Genomic DNA, 24,745 nt, shown 5'->3' on the forward strand with positions numbered 1-24,745 from the left:
AATATTGCGTTTAACATATCTGCATTCTATTCCTTATCTTCGTTTTGACGAGATTCAACTGGCTGCATATCCATTCTACTTCGCCGTTGAAGCAAGGAAGTACGAGCCTAGATAATGCAAATTCTACAATTTTTTTTAAAGGATTTTCACCGCTGGCGTCATGATAACTGAAATCCACACACCAGAAACCGACAGAATTGTTAACTTTATCCGATTGGACGACGGTCACTTTTTGCCACTGTAATTCAGTTATTGTAATTGTATCATTATCCAAGTGAGAGCTTTCTAACAGGGGAATTAAGGGCTTTTTTACCACTGCAAGCGCCTTTGTAACTGCCAGAAGAGGTAATTTCCTCAACACTTCAATGTTATCAGGCAATCATTGCTGTCATTGTTTGACAGGTGTAGAAACAAATTTTACATATCTTTCTCTTATATTTTTTGTCGCCTTCGGTTATTTTATTTCTAATTTCTGGAAACAAGTATCCAAGATACGGCTTTGGATCTAGGTGATTTTCTAAACCATTGTCAAGATTTTTTTCTGAACTGGATAGGTGGAAGTTACAACTTGGTTATGAAGAGATTGAATAAGAAGTACCAGGTCATCTAATTATTTTGCATGGGTCTACACCATTTGACACGAATTCCTGATTTGACTCTCTGAAAGCTTGAAAGAATAGGTTTCAAACAAAGCAAATATACTAAATTAGATTCGTCTCTGAATATCGAATAGAGCAGTCCAGCTGTGTAGCATTTTTCACTTTGCCCAGCTATTTCAAAATGAGTTTTTAACTCGAGCCATTGATCAATTGTTCTACATACGCAGGTTCAATGGATAACCATCTCGTGTCACAACCATGGAAGATTTTCAGTGGCTCCTCCCCTTCATTTAGAAAATCTGACGGAAAATGAGTTGTCGTGAAGATGATCGAGATAACCAGTTGTAATTTTCCCTAATCAAAAAGTCCAAATTTCTTGGAAGACATTCTGCAGTTGCTGCAGAGGTTCTCAACTGAATGGAATGACAGAAACACCTTTTAAGTACCAAATGCGGAATCTCCCTTATAACTATTTCATAAACTCCGTTATTAATACCGAAAATCACACTAGCATTATCTATTCCTATTCCCTGCAATTTCTTTACATCTAACTTAACTTGTTTCAACGCCTCTTTAATAGCTGATACAACAGACTCAGCATGGCATTTTTCAAGTTCGGCTAGTGTAAGAAATGAAAAAATCTTGTGACATGTTTTACTATGATTAATTATAGCAAATCGCTAGAAGTTTAGTGACATTAATATTAGTTGATTCGTCAATTAAAATACTGTACATACCATCATCAACATCACTTTTCATATCGATCGCAAAATGGGTAGGTTGGTTTGGGGAAGGAGACCAGACAGCGTGGTCATCGGTCTCATCGGATTAGGGAAGTATGGGGAAGGAAGTCGGCCGTGCCCTTTCTGAGGAACCATCCCGGCATTTGCCTAGAGCGATTTAGGGAAATCATGGAAGACCTAAATCAGGATGGCCGGAGGGGGGATAGAACCGTCGTCCTTCCGAGTGCAAGTCCAGTGTGCTAACCACTGTGCCACCTCGCTCGGTCGCAAAATGGGGCCCAAGAACGTTCTTGAAAACAGCACCACACTTCATACGATATAACTTAATCTGGCTTGCAATAAGACTGTCTTTGAACCCATTTTTACACATTTCTCCTAAGTGATCACACGACATTATAGCGCAATATGCGGACACAAAGAGGGCGAGTGACCCCTCAGCTTCGTAACGTCCTACGGAATCCTGAGCTGGTATAAAATTAATTTTTGCCTGTCTCAGGGAGGACAAAGAAGAAACTTCAGAGTCATGTTTTTTTTTGTTTCTGTGTGATTTTCTAAATCCGCTGACTGAGCTCTTACAGTACAGTGACACAGTTTAAACAATGATTTTGTGTTATCTCCCAGAGCCTGTAATAGCCATTGGGCATATTTCGGATTTTTTAACCATCCTTCCCTAACCTTTTGGGTGTATTGAGGTTTAATGTTACCCATTTTAACAGAACTATAATCAGTCACTATGACGAGAAGAACAAGCACTAAGCACAGCCACTTCTAACTCGGCTGTAACTGAATAATAACAAGCAGTTTGCATTTCGTTCAGCTGCTCGGTCCTCGAAAACGGGAAAATACAGTAAAAACATTACACGTATCATGCATTATTGAAGTTGATTAAATTACCATTTCAATTTTTCATACATTTAAAATAATTTTATAAAATAAAGTATGAAACTTCCGTACTTACGTACTTCTTGCACTCATTATTTACATTGTTGAGTACCAGCAGCAATTAAGCTTAGGTTCGTTCGAAGAGCTGCCAGGAAACTACTTGAAGAACCAGCAAACATGCGCCACTGCGCATGCGCGTCAACGTTGTCGTCATGAGGCCGTGCTTGGTGTTTGGGCTCTTCAAACGCATTTTACTGATCGACTGTCACCGAGCGGCGAACAGCCGAACTTCTACAGGTGATTCTATAACAATAAATAAAAATAAAATATAATAACAAATAAAGTGCTTACCTTACAATTACTGAAGCAAGCGGTGTAATGCGATCGGCTGTTGAAAGAAAATCGAAAAAACGCGGCCACGTACCCTCACTACAAGCCATTTAACAGCTTGACAGCGCCAGCATGTTTTCCTCAGGCAGCATCTGGCTACCTGATGCTCATTGCTAGTCGCTCTTCAAACAGCTGGCGCCCACTTCAAGTAGCCAGATTTGCGACCAGACGAGCTTAGAACGCTACTTCCGCTCTGCGCATGCGCGGTAGATAGAAAGCAGCCTTTCGAACGAACGTTTTATGTTTCTTAACAGATTTTATAGTATAAGCAGTTGCAAGAAAGTAATTTCTTCTACAACCTGTTGAACATACTGAAATGAACTACAATGAAAAAAATAAACTTTTCGAAGAATATAATACTAAAAAGACTAGAATTCAACCAGATGATATTTAAAAACGACTAAATTTCCCACTAGCAATCACATTATAAATTTTCCAAACAGATGGCCTTTCAAAAAGGCTAGATCTAGTTGGAAAACAACTGAATTTGCAACACTGGAGGCACGGTGAGCACGGTTCCCTCACTATCGACACAGGGCGGAGAGTGGGGAGCCTAACGGACACTCAAGTGCGGGACACAACAGTAAATTTGAATCCGCGGCCAGCTACACTGAAATCACTACACGAACTGTTACTGTTACCAGTGAAACAAATAGTCACAATGTTACAGAAATGTACACGTATCAAGGAATTGTATTAACAGATTCCTTAACATTTTTCTTAATGTACTTTACGAACTGTTTTCCAAAAAATGAAGTCGTGGTAGTGGGGGATTCTCGGTTCTCTTGCACGTTTTCTCCTTAACAATTACTTCTATGTTGTTGTTGTTGTCTTCAGTCCTGAGACTGGTTTGATGCAGCTCTCCATGCTACTCTATCCTGTGCAAGCTGCTTCATCTCCCAGTACCTACTGCAACCTACATCCTTCTGAATCTGCTTAGTGTACTCATCTCTCGGTCTCCCTCTACGATTTTTACCCTCCACGCTGCCCTCCAATGCTAAATTTGTGATCCCTTGATGCCTCAAAACATGTCCTACCAACCGATCCCTTCTTCTGGTCAAGTTGTGCCACAAACTTCTCTTCTCCCCAATCCTATTCAATACCTCCTCATTAGTTACGTGCTCTATCCACCTTATCTTCAGTATTCTTCTGTAGCACCACATTTCGAAAGCTTCTATTCTCTTCTTGTCCAAACTAGTTATCGTCCATGTTTCACTTCCATACATGGCTACACTCCAAACAAATACTTTCAGAAACGACTTCCTGATACATAAATCTATATTCGATGTTATTCCGAGTAATTGTCCACCTATGTAGCGTAGCGGCAGCGTTACCGCCTACCACTCAGGGGGGCCAGGTTCGATTCTCGGCATGGGACTGGTTGTTGTGTGTCCATCACCATGACCATCATTGACTCGTAAGTCGCCGATGTGGCGTTAACTAAAGAGGACTTGCTATACGGTGGCCGAACTCCCCAACATAGGGCCACCACGCCAACAATGCTATACGATCGTCTCATTTCCGAGTAATTGTTGTTGTGCATAGTAGGCGCAGAGTGCGGATTGGATTACGACCTGACAGCAAGTTTATCAGGCTCGTCTTATTACTTTTCAATCCAGAGAATAACTATTCACAAACAAAAAATGGCTCTGAGCACTATGGGACTTAATGTCTGAGGTCATCAATCCCCTAGAAATTAGAACTACTTAAACCTAACTAACCTAAGGACATCACACACATCCATGCCCGCGGCAGGATTCGAACCTGCGACCGTAGCGGTCACGCGGTTCCAAACTGTAGCGCCTAGAACCGCTCGGCCACCCCGGCCTGCTTCACAAACATAACGTGGAACCGAACACTGATATTCGTATAGCCGCCAGTGTGGGGAAACGAAGAAATGTATCGTGAGTAAAGCGTCTATAAAACTCCTAAATGTTTTCTCTAGGACGAATCTCTTAAATATACTCTGAACACTGAGGGGAGAACAAATCAAAATCACTTTCTAATGCGAATAACGTTGATACTCTTTGTTAATAACAACATCTTGCACTGACGATCATTAGGGAAATGATCTAGCTTCCTTTTTCCCAAAGTGTCGGTTTCATTTCAAAAGGATGTTTGTAGTCTATGTAATGAGTAATCACTACATTCTTACTCTACACTGAAATGTTCAAGGCATTCAGATGCCTAGTTAAAAACGCGAGGTCACTTTCCCTTGAGAACTCTCTCACTTCAGGAACACATATATTGTTTATTTCCATTACATATTTATCTCATCTAAAACGCTAAAATCGATATAATATTTCACCACGACTAAGCCACCGGACCTTACTGTAATAAGACAGGCTACCACACTAGCTCTCAGTATCCGCAAGAAGTTTTTAAACTGCCAGCATTGTCAATGCTTCCTTTAATTCGTTGTGCGTGCAAAAACACTAATCACTTTTTAAAGTAATGCTCTTTGCACGTAAGTTGTATAGCCGCCAGTGTGCGGAAACGAAGAAACACCCTGGCCACCCCGCTGTCCAGACATTACACCCCTTGACTTTTTTCTGGGGTTGTATCAAGGACAGAGTCACACCAGTTGCTGACGTCGACGAACTGAAGACTAGGATACAAGCTGATGTGAGTACTGTGACAGAACACACGTTACGAAAACACCTGGCGGAGAGTGGAATACGGCCTCGATGTTCTCGAGCTACCAAGAGAGCACGCGCTGTTTACTAACATAAGTGGTCTTAAAAAAAAGCTAGTAACACTAACCTATGTAACGGCGTCAGATGTAATTTAACTTACGTTATTCTGTTATAAATTTTTATGATCAGGATAAGACTTTGTGCTCACCCTGTATTTCCTTTCCTCTCCTGTGTTTTTTTTGTACCCTGGAACACTGAATGAGATCTGTACGATGTGATCATGGCATCAATTTGGCTAAATTTGTTGGTACCAATTGATTACAGAATCAGATTCCTACGAGTCGATGTGCCATCATTGACTTTGTTGTACGAAATAATGAAACATATTAATTCAATCTGGAGCACCATTCTCTCTAAAGTTGTGTATTGTATATTAAACTGGGGACCTAGAAACGACGGAGAGGCTTCGCCGTAGCCCTCAGTGGTACACAACCCTACAACAGGCCACAACAGTCCATCCACCCCACCGCCCTGCGGTTCGGCCCCCAGTGGAGCACCCACCCCCCTCCCCCCGGCCCCGTCCAACCCCCCCCCCAGCCCCGTGTCCCCCCTCCCCTCATACGGGGAGGTTTCATACGAGACGATTATAGCCCCAAATGTTTGCGTGGTAGAGTACTACTCGGGTAACAGCATTTACGGTGTGGTCATGGGCGCTTCCAAACATAATTGCTCCTTTCTGGCATTCTGTCACGGCTCACCTTGCTGCGGCGATTCCATACATCTGAGTTTCACATACACGCCTTCTTACTGCCACGTCTTGTGTAAGAGACGAATGCTCACTTCGTTGCCTAATACCAGTTCTGCACGATCTACAGTAATTCAAACCAACTACTGTGCTCTTTTAACAGGACGAATGATGTTATCTCCGATTTGCTTAATACGATCGTCTCATTCGGTGTATGCTTGGCAGTTCGCTGCGGAGCTGATAATATTCGACAGACGTTGAAAAGTGACACCCTGTATACTGAAAATGCGTTTGTCTCTGTAAGTCAACTATTGTGTCCTTCAAAGCGAGAGTATCTTGTTCCTGATCGCATTTGATAGGTACTTTCAGACTCAGAAAGCTCTTGAGTTATCCAGGTTTGCCTCTTAAGCCTTCAATTTATGTCCGTCTCCCTTACTTTTAATTCGAGTTGCTCGCTAACAACCAACTTGTAGTTTCTCTTTGTGATCGGTCTTGACCATTTTCCATTCAGTGGAAAAGAAAACATTTTCACATTGGATGATTAAGTAAGATCCACATAACTGCAACCTCTGTCGCAGACATTTCATGTAAGTCCGGAGGACTTTCTCCATTTGCTTGTTGGACATCAAATAGTAACCAATCGAATGAGTTGACTTCAGCTGAGGACATTCATTTCCATTCTGCCTCCAAATTCTCATTCATTGGAAACAGTCAATCTGTCCCTAATTTGATTCGTTGCATCACAAATGATTTCCGTATATTCACTTATGTCTGTATTTTACATATGTTTAGCACATAATTTTGGTTTTACTCTTCCTAGAAAGAAGATTTGTTGTTAATGAACAGAATGTTAGTATTTTTCAATAATCTTTTAACTACTATTTCTTCACGTGTCATTTTAAAAGGCCGTGTCATTGTGTTTTATGCTGGCTAATAAATTTACTCCTCTTTGATGTTTACTGCTGGTGTCATTTCAGATCGTAATTCATCGATAAGAAGACTACATACAATATGTCTACAATGTTTTTCCATGCTTTCTAAAAATGTTTCCTTTCTCGTACGGTCAGTACGTCTTCATGCTTTTCATAGTCTTATAGTCACAACCTTGGAGATTATTGCATTGACAATTGTTTTAGTTTTCATCGATCGTCTGCTTTGATTATCTTTCCTTTCCCTTACGCTCAGGGCCAGTATGTGCTTTCATACTTTTTCGAGAAATAAACCTGGGCATATTTTTGCTGGAGACTGGTCGATTGCAACGTACCATGAGAAACAAATGCTTTGTCGTTAGTCTTTCATATCGTAAACTTCATCATCAGACATCTGCCGTGTGGTCATGATGTTCTCATAAGTGAATGGCTTGTGCCTTCCTTCAACGTCATTTGGAAGGAAAGTGGCATCTGATGGCGGCAAGTGTGGGCGCCAAGAGCGAAGTGTTCGTGCTAATAGGGCGCCGTTATCGCCACCTCGAGCAGCGCGCGCACGCGATCTTCGGCCCGCCTCTCCCGAACGTGGCGGCGGGAAACGGATCCAAGGCCGAAGTTCCACTCTAGCTGACTCACACTCAACAATATCTTCAGTGTTAACACGTCTTTACCCAGGCAAGTACATTAATCGGAAGTTGTTGCAATTCGCCGCCACTTCCTGAACTGGAAAAGGCTGTAGCTACGTGAATTCTTCATTCTTTCAGGCAATTCAGTTAAACAAATTACTATCGCCGAGAAAAAAAGTTAGGAAGTGACCCCTTACTGCAACAACTGCCGATTAATATATGAGCATACATCTGCGCCTGCAGTTTCACTTCGCGTTAAATTGAGCTTTGTTGGGACGGTGACCTATACCTATGTATTTCAAGGCGTCAAATGATACTACCGCACCAAAAGGTTCCCGATATTGCCTTTGTGACATTACAATGTACTCTGCCCGCTACGAAAGAGCAGGCATGACCGAGACCTTTGTATCCCATTTTTGTCATTAACGCAATAGAAGTAGTGAGTGCTTCCTTCTCACGCATAGCACAATCCTACTTTTTGTAAATTTTGGCAGTTATTTACAGTGACTGCTGTCTTCCCCTAGTTTCCCCTTCTCCCGTTTCCTCTTAACTTTTTAACAATAGTGTACAATATTATGAAAACAAATTAGCCTCTGGAAAACCTTTACCAAAAGGAGGGAGAATATAAAGGGTTGTAATTTACGACATCCAGTAAAAACTTTTCGTCTTAGTAGAATAACACAATTTTTAGGACAGGAAATACGACAGTAACTGTTCGAGATCAAAGACTGGAAAACAGAGTTAAGGAATGTGGAGAATGATATCAAACCGCAGTTCAGTACACCAACACTTAGCGTGAGAAACGCAGTAAAACAGCGTATCGCTCCTACGTCTTTCCTGTGATACCAGAAAAGGGAACCTAAGATCACAAAACCTCTGCAACTTATTGCAGCGCGAATGACAGACGCGAAAAACGAACGTTTATTATGCCATTTACCGGAGGCTAATTTAGATGTTACCCCTGTTTCCTGAAGCAAGCGTGTAATGATATGCCACAACACAAAAACTTTCTCAACACAAAGCTAACTTTAGTCGACAACTGTGTAGCGTATGAGACTACATAGTCTTTCCCTGCGTAGTGACTGATGATACTATTGTCGTGTGTACACCCGGATAATGTAGCTACTTTGATACAATACAGTATTTCAGTGGACCAACTGGTCACCATCTTCAGGTGAGAATGCCGATGTACAGTCTTGCTGAAACTGAGTTTCCAACATAATCGACAGCTCCTTTACACACTGCAGCCAGGCATACGATCGCGCGTCCAGCGGTGCTGCTGGGATCAAGCGCAAGAGAAATAAGAAGATGCTGAATCTGTTGGATGTCAGTTTGAGCGAGACTGCGCATCAGTACATTCATCTGAAGGTGGTGGCCAGTTGATCCGTCGAGATATTTGGTCAAGATGACTACATTATCCAGCTGCATAGCCAAGAGGAGTATCAACTGTGGCGTACGGTTACATGCGTTACGCTGTATGCTATTGTTTAAAGTCGCTATCTCCAAATGCTGAGTGAGTTAAAGGAGATTGAATGACAGGATTTGTTTGACTTTCACGAATTTTGTCACCATCTGAATTATTTCGGAGTCCACAAAGGATACTGCAATTGTACCTCCATTACATGCTCACCTAACCCATTTGAGAAACAATACTGAAGTATTCAGGTATAGGCTACACCGCATAGTCAAGAGTATCCGGAAAGTCCTATGTCATTCAGATATCACAAGAGGCGGACCCACCAGTATAAAAGAAGCTCGTAATAAGCCGCATATTTCTGCAGTCAGTGACAAGTGACACTTGGGTTGGGGTACAGAGGCCACTGTACAGTAGCTAACTGGAAGAGAATGGTTTCGTACGATTAATTACGCTGTAATCTGTAGCAATTCGATGGAAGGGTTTGAATTTGGCAAATGCCTAGACAATGTATGTAGTCTCGACAGTGAAACAGGAGAAGTTGGTGTTACAGTACGGGAGTGTTTTTCGTGGTTAGGGTGTGAGCCTCTCACTGTGCTAAGTAAATTGCAAATGTGGAAGGATAAGAATATATTTTAATACTGCGTACTGTAGAAGAACCGTTCGGAGACAATGATTGTATCAACATGAAAATGCACCTCGTCCTACGCAGCATCTGTGGGGTAATGGTTTCTGGATAGTTACATTCCTGAGTGGCCTGCTTTGCCCAAAGTCCCGGCCTCAGCTCAATGGAACATCTTTGGAATGAGGTAGAAAATCGACTTCGTTGTTTCTCAATAGTAACATTCCTGAAGTTGACTGGCTTGCACAGTCCAGCCTCAACTCAATAAAACACCTTGGGAATGAGCTACAAAAACTATTTCGATCCATCCTCAGTACCTTCTTGGCGTCGGCCATTGAGGAAGAATGTGCTGTATTTCCTCCAGAGACTATAAGACACCTCATCGGAAGTGTCTCCAGCAGCCACAAAAGTGAAGAGTGGACAGAACCCATATTAATGCCCATAAGTAAGTGTCCTGACACTTTTGATTGGATAGTGCACAGTTATATGTATGGATAGAAAGAATCTGTCAACTGTACATGTACCGGCTGAACAGGAAGCGAACAGCGTACCTTTAGACCCGGCTATGCATGATGGGACGCTTAACATTTTACCGCTGCATTTCTTTTCACATTTCGAAAATATTGTGAGATATAACGACATCTTGTTCTTAAATGGTTGTTATTTTGGTTGTAGAATGCGGAACTCAATGAAAGGTATTCACTGATATAAATAACACACACATCTGGCAATAAGTTAGTGAGTAAAATGAATTTAAATTAGGGGAATTTTCTATCATTTTGATGGTGGTGATTGGTAAACTTGCGTCATCCGGAAATGTATGTCACTGTGATTCGTAAAAATGCTTCACCGGCGAAGCATATATATATTTGATTTGTCGTATATTGTGCTTTGAAAGATCGAATGAATGGCGATGAACGAATGCGTGTGTTGATCATTCTTATTAGGAGACATGCAAACCTTCTTAAGCAGCGATTATGTACAAAAGTTCACAAATTCATTCACACATCATAGCTGGATGTTTAGCTATGTAATTAAGCATAGTTTACTGCAAAAAAGCTGCAATACATTCGCATGCCAGTAATCGCTCAATGCGAATGGAAGACTGTTTTACCAGTAATACGCTATAATAAAATTTCTGCCTGACTCACGATAACGATTATGTGCGTAGACATTAGCTCCACTGTACTTCACTCAAATTATCCGAAAGGCAAAAACTATCTCTTCTCATAAAGCATGTTGCCAATGAGACGGTCGTAAACAAAGTTGATGTGCCATTTAGTTCTACGCGAAAGCAACAGAAGATTATCTTTTCATTTCCTTGTAAGACATGCGGAAGAAAAATGGTGCACCACGAAGGAATTATCCGAATGGGAAGTGGGGTATGTGTGACTCACATATACAGGATAACAAATGAATACAGTTTCAGAAAAACATGATGATTTATTAACGAGAAAGAACTTCACAAATTAAGCAAATCAACATTGCCAGCTTAAGCAAATCAACACTGCCGGCCGCGGTGGTCTCGCGGCTCTAGGAGCTGTCCGGAACCGCGCGGCTGCTACGGTCGCAGGTTAGAATCCTGCCTGGGGCATGGATGTGTGTGATGTCCTTAGGTTAGTTAGGTTTAAGTAGTTCTAAGTTCTAGGGAACTGATGACCACAGATATTAAGCCCTCTAGTGCTCAGAGCCATTTGAACCATTTTTTGAAATCAACACTGCGTTGGTCCACCTCTGCCTCTTACGCAAGCCTTTGACTGTCCAGTTAACGTGTTTGATCGTCAAAATCCCGGTCTGGTTGAAGGGCCCTGCTTATAATTATCCAACGGTCTCAGTCGGGGAGAGATCGGGTGACATTGCTGTTCAAGAAAGGTTTGGGCAGGAGCGGAGACAAGCAGTAGAAACTCTTGTCGTGTCCCTGTGGGTATTATCTTCTTAAAATATAAGCCCTGGATGGTTTGCCATAAAGGGCAACAAATCGGCGCGTAGAATATCGTCAACTTACCGCTGCGTTGTAAGGGTTTCACTGTAACAACCAAAGGGTCTTTGTTATGAAAAGAACCGAGGCTGTCAGGCCGTATGGTGGGTGACTGGTTAATATTCCACCACTGTCCGGAACGTCTCCAAATACGATTTCGCTGGTCTTATCTCACTGACTGGCATAGAATTGTCTTCAGTGATGAGTACCGCTTCAAACTGAGACCCTATGACCAGCGAAGACGTGTCTGGAGACGCCACAGACAGTGGTGGGATAGTAACCTGGTTGTTGCCCTACACGCGGGCTGACAAGCACGAGCGATGGTCTGGGGTGCCCATTTATTTCGAAGCAAGACTGCTTTGGTTGTCGCCGGCCGGAGTGGCCGTGCAGTTCTAGGCGCTACAGTCTGGAAGTTCGAATCCTGCCTCGGGCATGGATGTGTGTGATGTCCTTAGGTTAGTTAGGTTTAATTAGTTTTAAGTTCTAGGCGACTGATGACCTCAGAAGTTAAGTCGCATAGTGCTCAGAGCCTTTTGAACCATTTTGAACCATTAGTTGTCATCCGTGGCACCCTAACAGCACAGCGATATGTCGACGATCTTCGGATCCCAGCTTTTTTTACCCTTCACGGTCAACCGTCCTGATCTTACGTTTCAGCAAGATAATGTCGCTTGTCTTGATTGTCTTCCAGCAAGGCAGCAAGATGGCCGGATCTCTCTCCAACTGAGAAAATTTGGAGTATTACGGGCAGGGCCCTCCAACCAGTTCGGGATTTTGACGATCTAACGCACCAGTAGGACAGAATTTGGCACAATGTATCTTAGCAGGGAACTCAACAACTGTTATCAATCAATGCCAAGTTGAATATCTGCTAGTATAAGAGCCATAAGAGCCCTTCAATGCCTTGCTCATTTTGGGAAGCTCTTCATTTTGAATAAATCATCAGATTTTTCGGAAACAGTAGTCATTTGTTTGTCTGTGCCTGTACGTCACATCTACTGATTTCCGTCCCACTCGAATAATTCCTTCGATGTCCGCTCTTTTTTTGTATTCCAGTGTAATTTTATTACAAAGTTCGCCTCACTGGCAACCGCTACTCTGCAGTCATGGATCTGTTTCGGAAAGAAAAGAAAATAATGTCTTCAGGATGAATCCAATCCGGGATTTTGTAATGTAAATCAATACGTTACAGTAATTACATTAGTTATTCACTCACCCACCCACCCTCTCACCCACCCACCCACCCACCCACCCACACACACACACACACACACACACACACACACAGGACTGTTCCTGAGCATCGATTTTTCACTACCAGGGGAGTGGCTGCCTCGTTTCATTTTGTTATTGTCAGTGATCACCCAATCATAAGGATTTCCCCAAAAATTTTCTGTAATTTCACTACAGTAATTCAATCTTTTCCACACTGACTAATACAGAATCATAAAATACTGACAGTAAGCGTCTGACTGACATAGTATAGAACCATCTGCGTTTGAGTACGGTCAACCACAAATGCACCCAGAGATTTTAATATTTGACAGGTAGTAAGGTTCCATCATACTTTTGTTGGTGGTCAACCAGCTTACGTTTTAACGCTGTTATCATATCACATCTGTCATTTAAAATTATTACATCATATTATTACAAGTGTTTAATTAGTTTATTAGTTTATTCGCTAGAGGAAAACATTCTTGGGCTCTGTCCTTGAGACATAGGAGTTGCTGTCCATGCATCAGCACGGCTTTAGAAAGCATCACTCCTGCGAAACGCAACTCGCCCTTTTTTCACATGATATCTTGCGAACCATGGATGAAGGCTATCAAGGGCATCAGACGGATGCCATATTCCTTGACTTCCAGAAAGCGTTTGACTCGGTGCCCCACTGCAGACTCCTAACTAAGGTACGAGCATATGGGATTGGTTCCCAAATACACTCCTGGAAATGGAAAAAAGAACACATTGACACCGGTGTGTCAGACCCACCATACTTGCTCCGGACACTGCGAGAGGGCTGTACAAGCAATGATCACACGCACGGCACAGCGGACACACCAGGAACCGCGGTGTTGGCCGTCGAATGGCGCTAGCTGCGCAGCATTTGTGCACCGTCGCCGTCAGTGTCAGCCAGTTTGCCGCGGCATACGGAGCTCCATCGCAGTCTTTAACACTGGTAGCATGCCGCGACAGCGTGCACGTGAACCGTATGTGCAGTTGACGGACTTTGAGCGAGGGCGTATAGTGGGCATGCGGGAGGCCGGGTGGACGTACCGCCGAATTGCTCAACACGTGGGGCGTGAGGTCTCCACAGTACATCGATGTTGTCGCCAGTGGTCGGCGGAAGGTGCACGTGCCCGTCGACCTGGGACCGGACCGCAGCGACGCACGGATGCACGCCAAGAGCGTAGGATCCTACGCAGTGCCGTAGGGGACCGCACCGCCACTTCCCAGCAAATTAGGGACACTGTTGCTCCTGGGGTATCGGCGAGGACCATTCGCAACCGTCTCCATGAAGCTGGGCTACGGTCCCGCACACCGTTAGGCCGTCTTCCGCTCACGTCTCAACATCGTGCAGCCCGCCTCCAGTGGTGTCGCGACAGGCGTGAATGGAGGGACGAATGGAGACGTGTCGTCTTCAGCGATGAGAGTCGCTTCTGCCTTGGTGCCAATGATGGTCGTATGCGTGTTTGGCGCCGTGCAGGTGAGCGCCACAATCAGGACTGCATACGACTGAGGCACACAGGGCCAACACTTCATTTTCTCTGTCCCTTATAACGTACTCTCAAACGATTTATCTTTATCTGTCCATTTTATATAAATTCGATTATCTGCTTGTACGTTTTAATGTTAGGTTCACATAGGAAGTACTTTTCTGACATTAGTTGCGGAATTTTATTGTTGATAACAAATGCTAAAAACTTGTTCTTCGCCTCAAGATACTTTCTGCACTGAAATGATATATAATTTGTGGACATCTTCCGTCGATGCAACTAATTGTTGGAAGTCTGTATACTGCCATACGCGTTTCGCTTCTCTTATTTGAGAAGCATCTTCAGTAGCCTGTAATATATGTTTCTTCTTATACGTACAATAAACATATTATGTGGTAGGTACAATATCCTGCTGTGTTTCATCTTGTAGTGTTTTGCTCTTGTTTTCTAGGACAGAATCAACTCTTGTAGCACAAACTACGTAATGTGAAATTATCGTTCGCTGTTTCGATTTCCAGCGCTGTTAACTCATTTGTATGGTCCTGGAGAGTGAGCATTGTGAAATTTGCGCTAGAAAAGTTGACTCTAACCTAAAAAACAAGCGCTAAACACAACAAAATTAACATAGCAGCATATTATGTCTACCACATAATACGTTTATTGCATGCTTGTATGAAAAGAAACTTGTATTACAAGCCACTGAAGATACTTCCCAAATAAAAGAAGCGAAACGCGTATGGCAATAAACAAATTGCCTTCAATTAGATGCACAGACGGAACATACCCCACGAAATTAAAGCAACTAAGGAAAGACGGAAAACAGAAAAAATGACAACAATATATGGTTTGTATCTCCATGAGTATCACTGTCACATCACACACTGGTGTTTGGTTTAGAAGCAGTTGGTATAAATACTCTGGACACGTCCCATGCTTGAGCCTTATTCCACTTAACGTGGGTACTGCTCGTCGTTTCGGAATTCATGGCTACGGCCATTAGTCACCTCCTTTGTGTCATGAGCACTGCGTCCATTCTTCCTGCCAGGATTCGACTGCCCTTTTCCGAATAAGTTGTCTTTAGTCCGTATAGGGAAGCTTTATGTCTTGTGGTGTGCCGTTGCTCGTATCTGCTTTGCCTATTTATTTGCATTTATATTGCCTGGGATTCCACAATGAGCTTTTACCCATATAAAGGGAATTTGTATCTGCCTTCTGAGATATTCGTAATACCAATAACGAAAATGGAGTAGGTATTCACTGGCGGTATTTGAGATTTTTATGCTTGATATTTATCGAGATTGTTGTTGTTGTTGTTGTTGTTGTGGTCTTCAGTCCTGAGACTGGTTTGATGCAGCTCTCTATGCTACTCTATCGTGTGCAAGCTTCTTCATGTCCCAATACCTACTGCAGCCTACATCCTTCTGAATCAGCTTAGTGTATTCATCTGTCGGTCTCCCTCTACGATTTTTACCCTCCACGCTGTCCTCCAGTACTAAATTGGAGATCCCTTGATGCCTCATAACATGTCCTACCAACCGATCCCTTCTTCTCGTCAAATTGTGCCACAAACTTCTCTTCTCCCCAATCCTGTTCAACACCTCCGCATTAGTTATGTGATCTACCCATCTAATCTTCAGCAATATTCTGTAGCACCACATTTCGAAAGCTTCTATGCTCTTCTTATCTAAACTATGTATCGTCCATGTTTCACTGCCATACATGGCTACACTCCATACAAATACTTTCAGAAACGTCTTCCTGACACTTAAATCTACACTCGATATTAAAAAATTTCTCTTATTCAGAAACGCTTTCCTTGTCATTGCCAGTCTACATTTTATATCATGTCTACTTCGACCATCATCTACATCTACATCTACATCCATACTCCGCAAGACACCTGACGGTGTGTGGCGGAGAGTACCTTGAGTACCTCTATCGGTTCTCCCTTCTATTCCAGTCTCGTATTGTTCGTGGAAAGAAGGATTGTCGGTATGCTTCAGTGTGGGCTCTAATCTCTCTGAGTTTATCCTCATGGTGTCTTCGCGAGAAATACGTAGGAGGGAGCAATATACTACTTGACTCTTCGGTGAAGGTATGTTCTCGTAACTTTAACAAAAGCCCGTACCGAGCTACTGAGCGTCTCTACTGCAGAGTCCTCCACTGGAGTTTATCTACCATCTCCGTAACGCTCTCGCGATTACTAGATGATCCTGTAACGAAGCGCGCTGCTCTCCGTTGGATCTTTTCTATCTCTTCTATCAACGCTATCTGGTACGGATCCCACTCTGCTGATTCAAGCAGTCGGCGATCAAGCGTACTGTAACCTACTTCCGTTGTTTTCGGACTGCATTTCCTTAGGATTCTTCCAATGAAGCTCAGTCTGGCATCTGCTTTACCGACTATCAACTTCATATGATCATTCCATTTTAAATCACTTCTTATGCCTCCTCCCAGATAATTTGTGGAATTAACTGCTTTCAGTTGGTGACCTGCTATTTTGTAGTTAAATAATAAGGGATCTATCTTTCTATGCATTCGCAGCACAATTACACTTGTCTACATTGAGATTCAATTGCCATTCCCCGCACCATGCGTCAATTCGATGCAGATCCTCCTGCATTTCAGTATAATTTTCCATTGTTAGAACCTCTCGATACACCAGAGCATCATCTGCAAAAAGCCTCAGTGAACTTCCGACGTCATCCACAAGGTCATTTATGTATATTGTGAACAGCAACGGTCCAATGAAACTCCCCTGCGGCACACCTGAAATCACTCTTACTTCGGAAGACTTCTCTCCATTGAGAACGACATGCTGCGTTCTGTTATCTAGGAACTCTTCAATCCAATCACACAATTGGTCTGAAAGTCCATATACTCTTACTTTGTTCATTAAACGACTGTGGGGAACTGTATCGAACGCCTTGCGGAAGTCAAGAATCACGGCATCAACCTGTGAACCCGTGTCTATGACCTTCTGAGTCTCGTGGACGAATAGCGCGAGCTGGGTTTCACACGACCGTCTTTTTCGAAACACATGCTGATTCCTACAGAATCCTCCAGAAAAGTCATTATACTCGAACATAATACGTGCTCCAAAATTCCACAACTGATCGACGTTAGAGATACAGGTCTATAGTTATGGACATCTGTTCGACGTCCCTTCTTGAAAACGGGGATGACCTGTGCCCTTTTCCAACCCTTTGGAACGCTACGCTCTTCTAGACACCTACGGTACACCGCTGCAAGAAGGGGGCAAGTCCCTTCGCGTACTCTGTGTAAAATCGAACTGGTATCCCATCAGGTCCAGCGGCCTTTCCTCTTTTGAGCGATTTTAATTGTTTCTCTATCCATCTGTCGTCTATTTCGATATCTACCATTTTGTCATCTGTGTGACAATCTAGAGAAGGAACTGCAGTAAAGTCTTCCTCTGTGAAACAGCTTTGGAAAAAGACATTTAGTATTTCGGCCTTTAGTCTGTCATCCTCGGTTTTAGTACCATTTTGGTCACAGAGTGTCTGGACATTTTGTTTTGATCCACCTACCGCTTTGACATAGGACCAAAATTTCTTAGCACTTTATGCCATGTCAGCACATAGAACTTTACTTTCGAATTCATTGAACGCCTCTTGCATAGCCCTCCTTACACTACATTTCGCTTCGCATAATTTTTGTTTGTCTGCAAGGCTTTGGCTATGTTTATGTTTGCTGTGAAGTTCCCTTTGCTTTCGCAGCAGTTTTCTAACTCGGTTGTTGTACCACGGTGGCTCTTTTCCATCTCTTACGATCTTGCTTCGCACATACTCATCTAACGCATATTGTAAGATGGTTTTGAACTTTGTCCAATAATCCTCAACACTATCTGTACTTGAGACAAAACTTTTATGTTGAGCCGTCACGTACTCTGTAATCTGATTTTTGTTACTTTTCCTAAACAGAAAAATCTTTCTATCTTTCTTAATATTTCTATTTACGGCTGAAATAATGTATGCAGTAACCGCTTTATGATCGCTGTTTCCCTGTTCTGCGTTACTTGTTTCAAATAGTTCGGATCTGTTTGTCTAATATGTCATCGCCACGAGTCGGTTCTCTGTTTAACTGCTCAAGGTAGTTTTCAGATAAAGCACTTAAAAACATTTCACTGGATTCTTTGTCCCTGCCACCCCTTATGAACGTTTGAGTCTCCCAGTCTATATCCGGCAAATTAAAATCTCCACAAGGAACTGTGGTGGGGAAATCTACTCGAAATATTTTCCAAATTATCCTTCAGTGCTCAGCCACAACAGCTGCTGAGCCAGGGGGCCTACAGAGACATCCAATTACCGTGTCTGAGCCTGCTTTAACCGTGACCTTCACCCAAATTATTTCACATTTCGGATCTCCGTCAATTTCCTTCGATACTATTGCAATTCTTATCGCTATAAACACGCCTCCCCCTTCACTGTCCAGCCTGTCTCTGCGGTATACATTCCAATCTGAGTTTAGGATTTCATTACTTTTTACGTCTGGTTTCAGCCAACTTTCTGTCCCTAGTACTATATTTGAATTGTGACCATTTATTAATGAGAGCAGTTCTGGGACCTTTCTATAGACGCTCCTGCGGTTTACTATTAGCACATTAATACTGTTATTCCCTGTTACATTTTGCCTACTCCTACCTTGCCGCGTCTCAGGAGGCGTCTTGTCGGGCCTAGGGAGGGAATTCTCTAACCTAAAAAACCCACATGTGCTCTCCACACGTACTCCGCTACCCTTGTAGCCGCTTCCTGCGTGTAGTGCACGCCTGACCTATTCAGGGGGAACCTACATTTCTCCACCAGATAGCGGATGTCGATAAATATGCACCCCAGATCTCCGCAGAATCGTCTGAGCCTCTGGTTTAAGCCTTCTACTCGGCTCCAAACCAGAGGACCGCGATCGGTTCTGGGAACGGTGCTACAAATAGTTAGCTCAGATTCCACTTCGCGAGCGAGGCTTTCCACTTTCACCAATTCCGCCAACCGCCTGTACGAACTGAGGATGACCTCTGAACCCAGACGGCAGGAGTCATTGGTGCCGACATGAGTAACAATTTGCAGTTGGGTGCACCCAGTGCTCTCTATCGCCGCCGGCATGGCCTCCTCCACATCTCGGATGTGAGCCGCCGGCAAGCAGACAGAGTGAACACTGGCCTTCTTCCCCGACCTTTCCTCTATTTCCCTAAGGGGCTCCATCACGAGCCTGACGTTGGAGCTCCCAGTAACTAATAAACCCCTCCCCCCGTGTGCCTGCTCAGACCTTGCTTAAGGAGCGGCCACATGTCCACTCACAGGCAGAGCGGGCGATGCCACACGGCCAGCCTCCACATTGACTCTCCGCCTCGAGCGCCGCGAACGCCGAGGAATCCGCCACTTCCCCTGGGGAAAGGGTGGCCCAACCGCGCCCGGTACCCGCGAAGATGTCTCGACAGCAGGGACAGTGGGTGAAGCGTGTAACACCTGGGGTGTACCATGCGACGCACCAGACTCCCCACTGCCGCTACACTCCGAGGCAGCAGCCTGAAGACGTCTGACCGCGGCCATCAACACGTTAAGCTGTTCGCGAACAGTGGCCAGCTCCTCCTGCGGCCGTACACAGCAGTCACACATCCTATCCATCCTAAGAAATCAATTTACCTTAGAGAGTTACTCAACTTTTAACTAGACTGCTAATTCACTAAAGGCGGCTAATTGTTGACTAAACTGTGGTTGCTAGCCACTTCTTGTAGAAAACAATGAAAATAGCACTATCTGTCTCTGGACTGTATTGAAAACAAACACTAGCACTGGTGGCACTATGGTTGATTAAAGGGACTCTCTCTGACTGTATTCAAAACAAACATGAAATGTATGAAACACTATTACTAGCACTCGACAATTAAAGCTTCCTAAAAGCAAAAACACACGGAAGAAGAAGTGACAAGAAAGAAAGATACAGTTAATACTTAGCTAATAAGATAGCTCGCTGCGCAGCAGACGTGAAGCAGACGGCAGTTTACTCCCCAAATAGAAAAACTCCTTCACTATTTTAAGTGTCTCATTTCCTAATCTAATTCCCTCAGCATCACCGGAATTAATTCGACTATGTTTCCTTATCCTTGTTTTGCTTTTGTTGATGCTCATCTTATACCCTCCTTTCAAGACACTGTCCATTCCGTTCAACTGCTCTTCCAAGTCTTTTGCTCTCTCTGACAGAATTACAATGTCATCGGCGAACCTCAAAGTTTTTATTTCTTCTCCATGGATTGTAATACTTACTACGAACTTTTCTTTTGTTTCCTTTACTGCTTCCTCAACATACAGATTGAATAGCATCGGAGAGAGGCTACAACCCTGTCTCACTCCCTTCCCAACCGCGTGCTTCCCTTCCATGTCCCTCGACTCTTATAACTGCCATCTGATTTCTGTACAAATTGTAAATAGCCTTTCGCTCCCTGTATTTTACCCCTGCCACTTTCAGAATTTGAAAGAAAGTATTCCAGTCAACATTGTCAAAAGATTTCTCTAAGTCTACAGATGCTAAAAACGTAGGTTAGGCTGTCCTTCATCTTTCTTCTAAGATAAGTCGTAGGGTCAGTATTGCCTCACGTGTTCCAGCATTTCTACGGAATCCAAACTGATCTTCCCCGATGTCCTAGTTTTTTCCATTCTTCTGTAAATAACTAGCGTTATTTTGCAGCTGTGACTTATTAAACTGATAGTACGGCAATTTTCACATCTGTCAACACCTGCTTTCTTTGGGATTGGAATTATTATATTCTTATTGAAGTCTGCGGGTAGTTCGGCTGTCTCATACATCTTGCTCACCAGATGGTAGAGTTTTGTCAGGACTGGCTCTCCCAAGTCTGTCAGTAGTTCCAATGGAATGTTGTCTACTCCGGGGGCCTTGTTTCGACTCAGGTCTTTCAGTGTTCTGTCAAACTCTTCACGCAGCATCGTGTCTCCAATTTCATCTTAATCTACATCCTCTTCCATTTCCATAATATTGTCCTCAAGTACATCGCCCTTGTATAGACTCTCTATATACTCCTTCCACCTTTCTGCTTTCCCTTCTTTGCTTAAAACTGGGTTTCCATCTGAGCTCTTGATATTCGTACAAGTGGTTCTCTTGTCCCCAAAGGTCTCTTTAATTTTCCTGTAGGCAGTATCTATCTTACCCCTAGTGAGATAAGCCTCTACACCCTTACATTTGTCCTCTCGACATCCCTGCTTAACCATTTTGCATTTCCTGTCGATCTCATTTTAAGACGTTTGTATTCCCATTTGCCTGCTTCATTTACTGCATTTTCATTTTTCTTGTTTCATGTATTAAATTCAGTATATCTTCTGTTACTCAAGGATTTCTACTAGCCCTCGTCTTTTAACCTACTTGATCCTCTGCTGCCTTCACTACTTGATCCCTCAAAGCTACCCATTCTTCATCTACTGTATTTCTTTCTTATAGTCTTGTCAATTGTTCCCTTATGCTCTCCTTGAAACTCTGAACAACTTTTGGTTTAGTCATTTTTTCCAGGTCCCATCTCCTTAAATTCCCACCTTTTTGCAGTTTCTTCAGTTTTAATCTACAGTTCATAACCAATAGATTGTGGTCAGAGTCCACATGTGACCTGGAAATGTCTTACAATTTAAAATCTGGTTCCTAAATCTCTGTCTTACCATTATAAAATCTATCTGAAACCATCTAGTGTCTCCAGGGTTCTTCCATCTATACAACCTTATTTCATGATTCTTGAACAAAGTGTTAGCTATGATTAAGTTATGCTCTGTGCAAAATTCTACCAGGCGGCTTCCTCTTGCATTTCTTAGCCCCAATCCATATTCACCTACTACGTTTCCTTCTCTTCCTTTTCCTACTGTCGAATTACAGTCACCCGTCATGGGTGACTGTAATTCGACAGTAGAAAATGGAAGAGAAGGAAACGTAGTAGGTGAATATGGATTGGGGCTAAGAAATGCAAGAGGAAGCCGCCTTAGACTTTCGGCTCCCTTCACTACCCGGACTCGCATTCGGGAGGACGACGGTTCAATCCCGTCTCCGGCCATCCTGATTTAGGTTTTCCGTGATTTCCCTAAATCCTTTCAGGCTAATGCAGGGATGGTTCCCTTGAAAGGGCACGGGCGATTTCCTTCCCCGTCCTTCCCTAACCCGAGCTTGCGCTCTGTCTCTAATGACCTCGTTGTCGAAGGGACGTTAAACACTAATCTCCTCCTCCTCCTTCACTACCTGAATAATTACTTTTATATCATCATACATTTCATCAATTTCTTCATCATCTGCAGAGATAGTTGGCATATAAACTTGAACTACTGTAGTAGGCAAGGGCTTTGTGTCTACCTTGCCCACAATAATGCCTTCACTATGCTGTTTGTAGTAGCTTACTCGCACTCCTATTTTTTATTCATTATTAAACTTACTCCTGTATTAGCCCTATTTGATTTTGTATTTATAACCCTGTATTCACTTGACCAAACGTCTTGTTCCTCCTGCTACCGAACTTCACTAATTCCAACTATAACATTAACCTATCCATCTCCCTTTTTAAATTTTCTAATCTACCTACCCGATTAACGGATCTGACATTCCACGCTTCGACGCGTAGAACGCCAGTTTTCTTTCTCCTGATAACGACGTCCTCTTGAGTAGTCCCCATCCAGAGATCCGAATGGAGGACTATTTTACCTCCGAAATATTTTATCCAAGAGGACGGCATCATCATTTAATCATACAGTAAAGCTGCATGCCCTCGGGAAAACTACGGTTGTAGTTTCCCCTTGCTTTCAGCCGTTCGCAGTACCAGCACAGCAAGGCCGTTTTGGTAAGTGTTACAAGGCCAGGTCTGTCAATCATCCAGACTGTTGCCCCTGCAACTACTGAAAAGGCTGCTGCCCCTCTTCAGGAACCACACGTTTGTCTGGCCTCTCAACAGATACCCCTCCGTTGTGGTTGCACCTACGATACGGCTAACTGTATCGTTGAGGCACGCAAGCCTCCCCACCAACGGCAAGGTCCATGGTTCATGCGGGGAGGGTGGTTCTCGAGGTACACTTCCGAATCTGATAATATTGCATAGAATGCGTGTTTCCGCCTCATACGATATTTTATCGCCTTTCATAATGCGGCTGTTTAGGCCAGATAGGAGGAAGTAGATCTGGTAATTTATATTTTGGGGCTATCTGGAGTTTGGGACTAAATATCGCATAACCTGTGTTGCTCTCTCCTGTTGTCTTCGTGCTTGATTGTAGATGTTAGATGCTGAAATCCCCTTCGAACTGTAGGTAGCCACAGCACACTGTTGTTTCGCTCGCAGATGTGGGCGGCGCCGACGTCGGAGCTGCCGGCCGAGGCGGCGCAAGGGTGGCCACGGCCGCATGACTGTGAGCGCCTTCTTCAACTTCCTGCGCGCGCTCAAGCGCAAGTACCCCTGCTGCCCTCGCAACGAGCTCATCTGTATGGCGTCTCGCCGTTGGCGGCGCATGACATGCAACCAGAAGGAGCGCTACCAGGCCATGGCGCGCCGCGTTCGCTGCAGAACCCCCAAGAGGTGCTTCCGCAGGCGGCCGCGCAGCTGCAGTCTCGCCGCGCGCAGGCATCGCAGTCGCAGCGGCAGGAGGTAGCGCCCCAGTCCCTGTGCATGTGTCTGGTCTCATCGTCTCGCCCCGCGTGTCTTTACCGATATACCCAAATTTTACTGTGTGTTTTACAGAGCGCTATATAATTGTCTACAAAAATAAATGTAGTTTTGGATTAGCTACAGCATTTTGATTTGTTTAAATGTGAGAATCTACGAAGCTGAACGATGTATGTGTGTGTTTGTGTGTGTTTTAAACCTACTCCTGAACCTCTGGTGCGATTTCAACCAAACTTGGTACTTACATGCATCAAAAACGTTTTGCATCACCCCGGTTCGCAGAACTCTTGAAGATAGACTTTGACTGGGAATATTGTATCACAGACGCAGACCCTTTGGGTGTTCAGAGATGTCACTAAACCCGCCCAAAGATGTAAACAACCATGCATGAGCAGCATCTATGAGACGGAAGGGGACCGACAGCCAATCAGTTTGTCATTCCACCAGGAAGGAGGTACACGGCTCGTGTTGTCTGTATTTAACCATGCCTAGACGGTGACTACCGCGGTTCGATCGCGTCCGCATTGTTGCTTTGTGCCAGGAAGGGCTCTCAACAAGGGAAGTGTCCAGGCGTCTCGGGGTGAACCAAAGAGATGTTCTTCGGAAATAGAGGAGATAAACAGAGAGGCAGGAACTGTCGATGACATCCCTCGCTCAGGCCGCCCCAGGGCTACTACTGCAGTGGATGACACCTACCTATGGATTACGGCTTGGAGGAACCCTAACAGCAACGCCACCATGCCGGCCGAATAATGCTTTTCGTGCAGCCACAGGGCGTCGTGTTACGACTCAAACTGTGGGCAGTAGGCTGCATGATGCGC

The 24,745-nt window shown here is 43.8% G+C and overlaps 1 protein-coding gene across 1 annotated transcript in view; it reads left to right on the forward strand.

The window, feature by feature from the left end:
* The window catches only part of LOC126350161 (protamine), a 60,864-nt gene extending 36,821 nt beyond the window's left edge, over nucleotides 1-24,043 (forward strand). Inside the window, exon 3 of the mRNA XM_050002497.1 lies at nucleotides 23,604-24,043. Within this exon, the coding sequence (XP_049858454.1) occupies nucleotides 23,604-23,910 (307 nt within the window). The 3' untranslated portion in view covers nucleotides 23,911-24,043. The remainder of the gene's footprint in view (nucleotides 1-23,603) is intronic.
* Nucleotides 24,044-24,745: the final 702 nt, after the last annotated feature.

Source organism: Schistocerca gregaria, chromosome 1 (genome assembly GCF_023897955.1).
Source record: "Schistocerca gregaria isolate iqSchGreg1 chromosome 1, iqSchGreg1.2, whole genome shotgun sequence".
Taxonomy (NCBI): domain Eukaryota; kingdom Metazoa; phylum Arthropoda; class Insecta; order Orthoptera; family Acrididae; genus Schistocerca; species Schistocerca gregaria.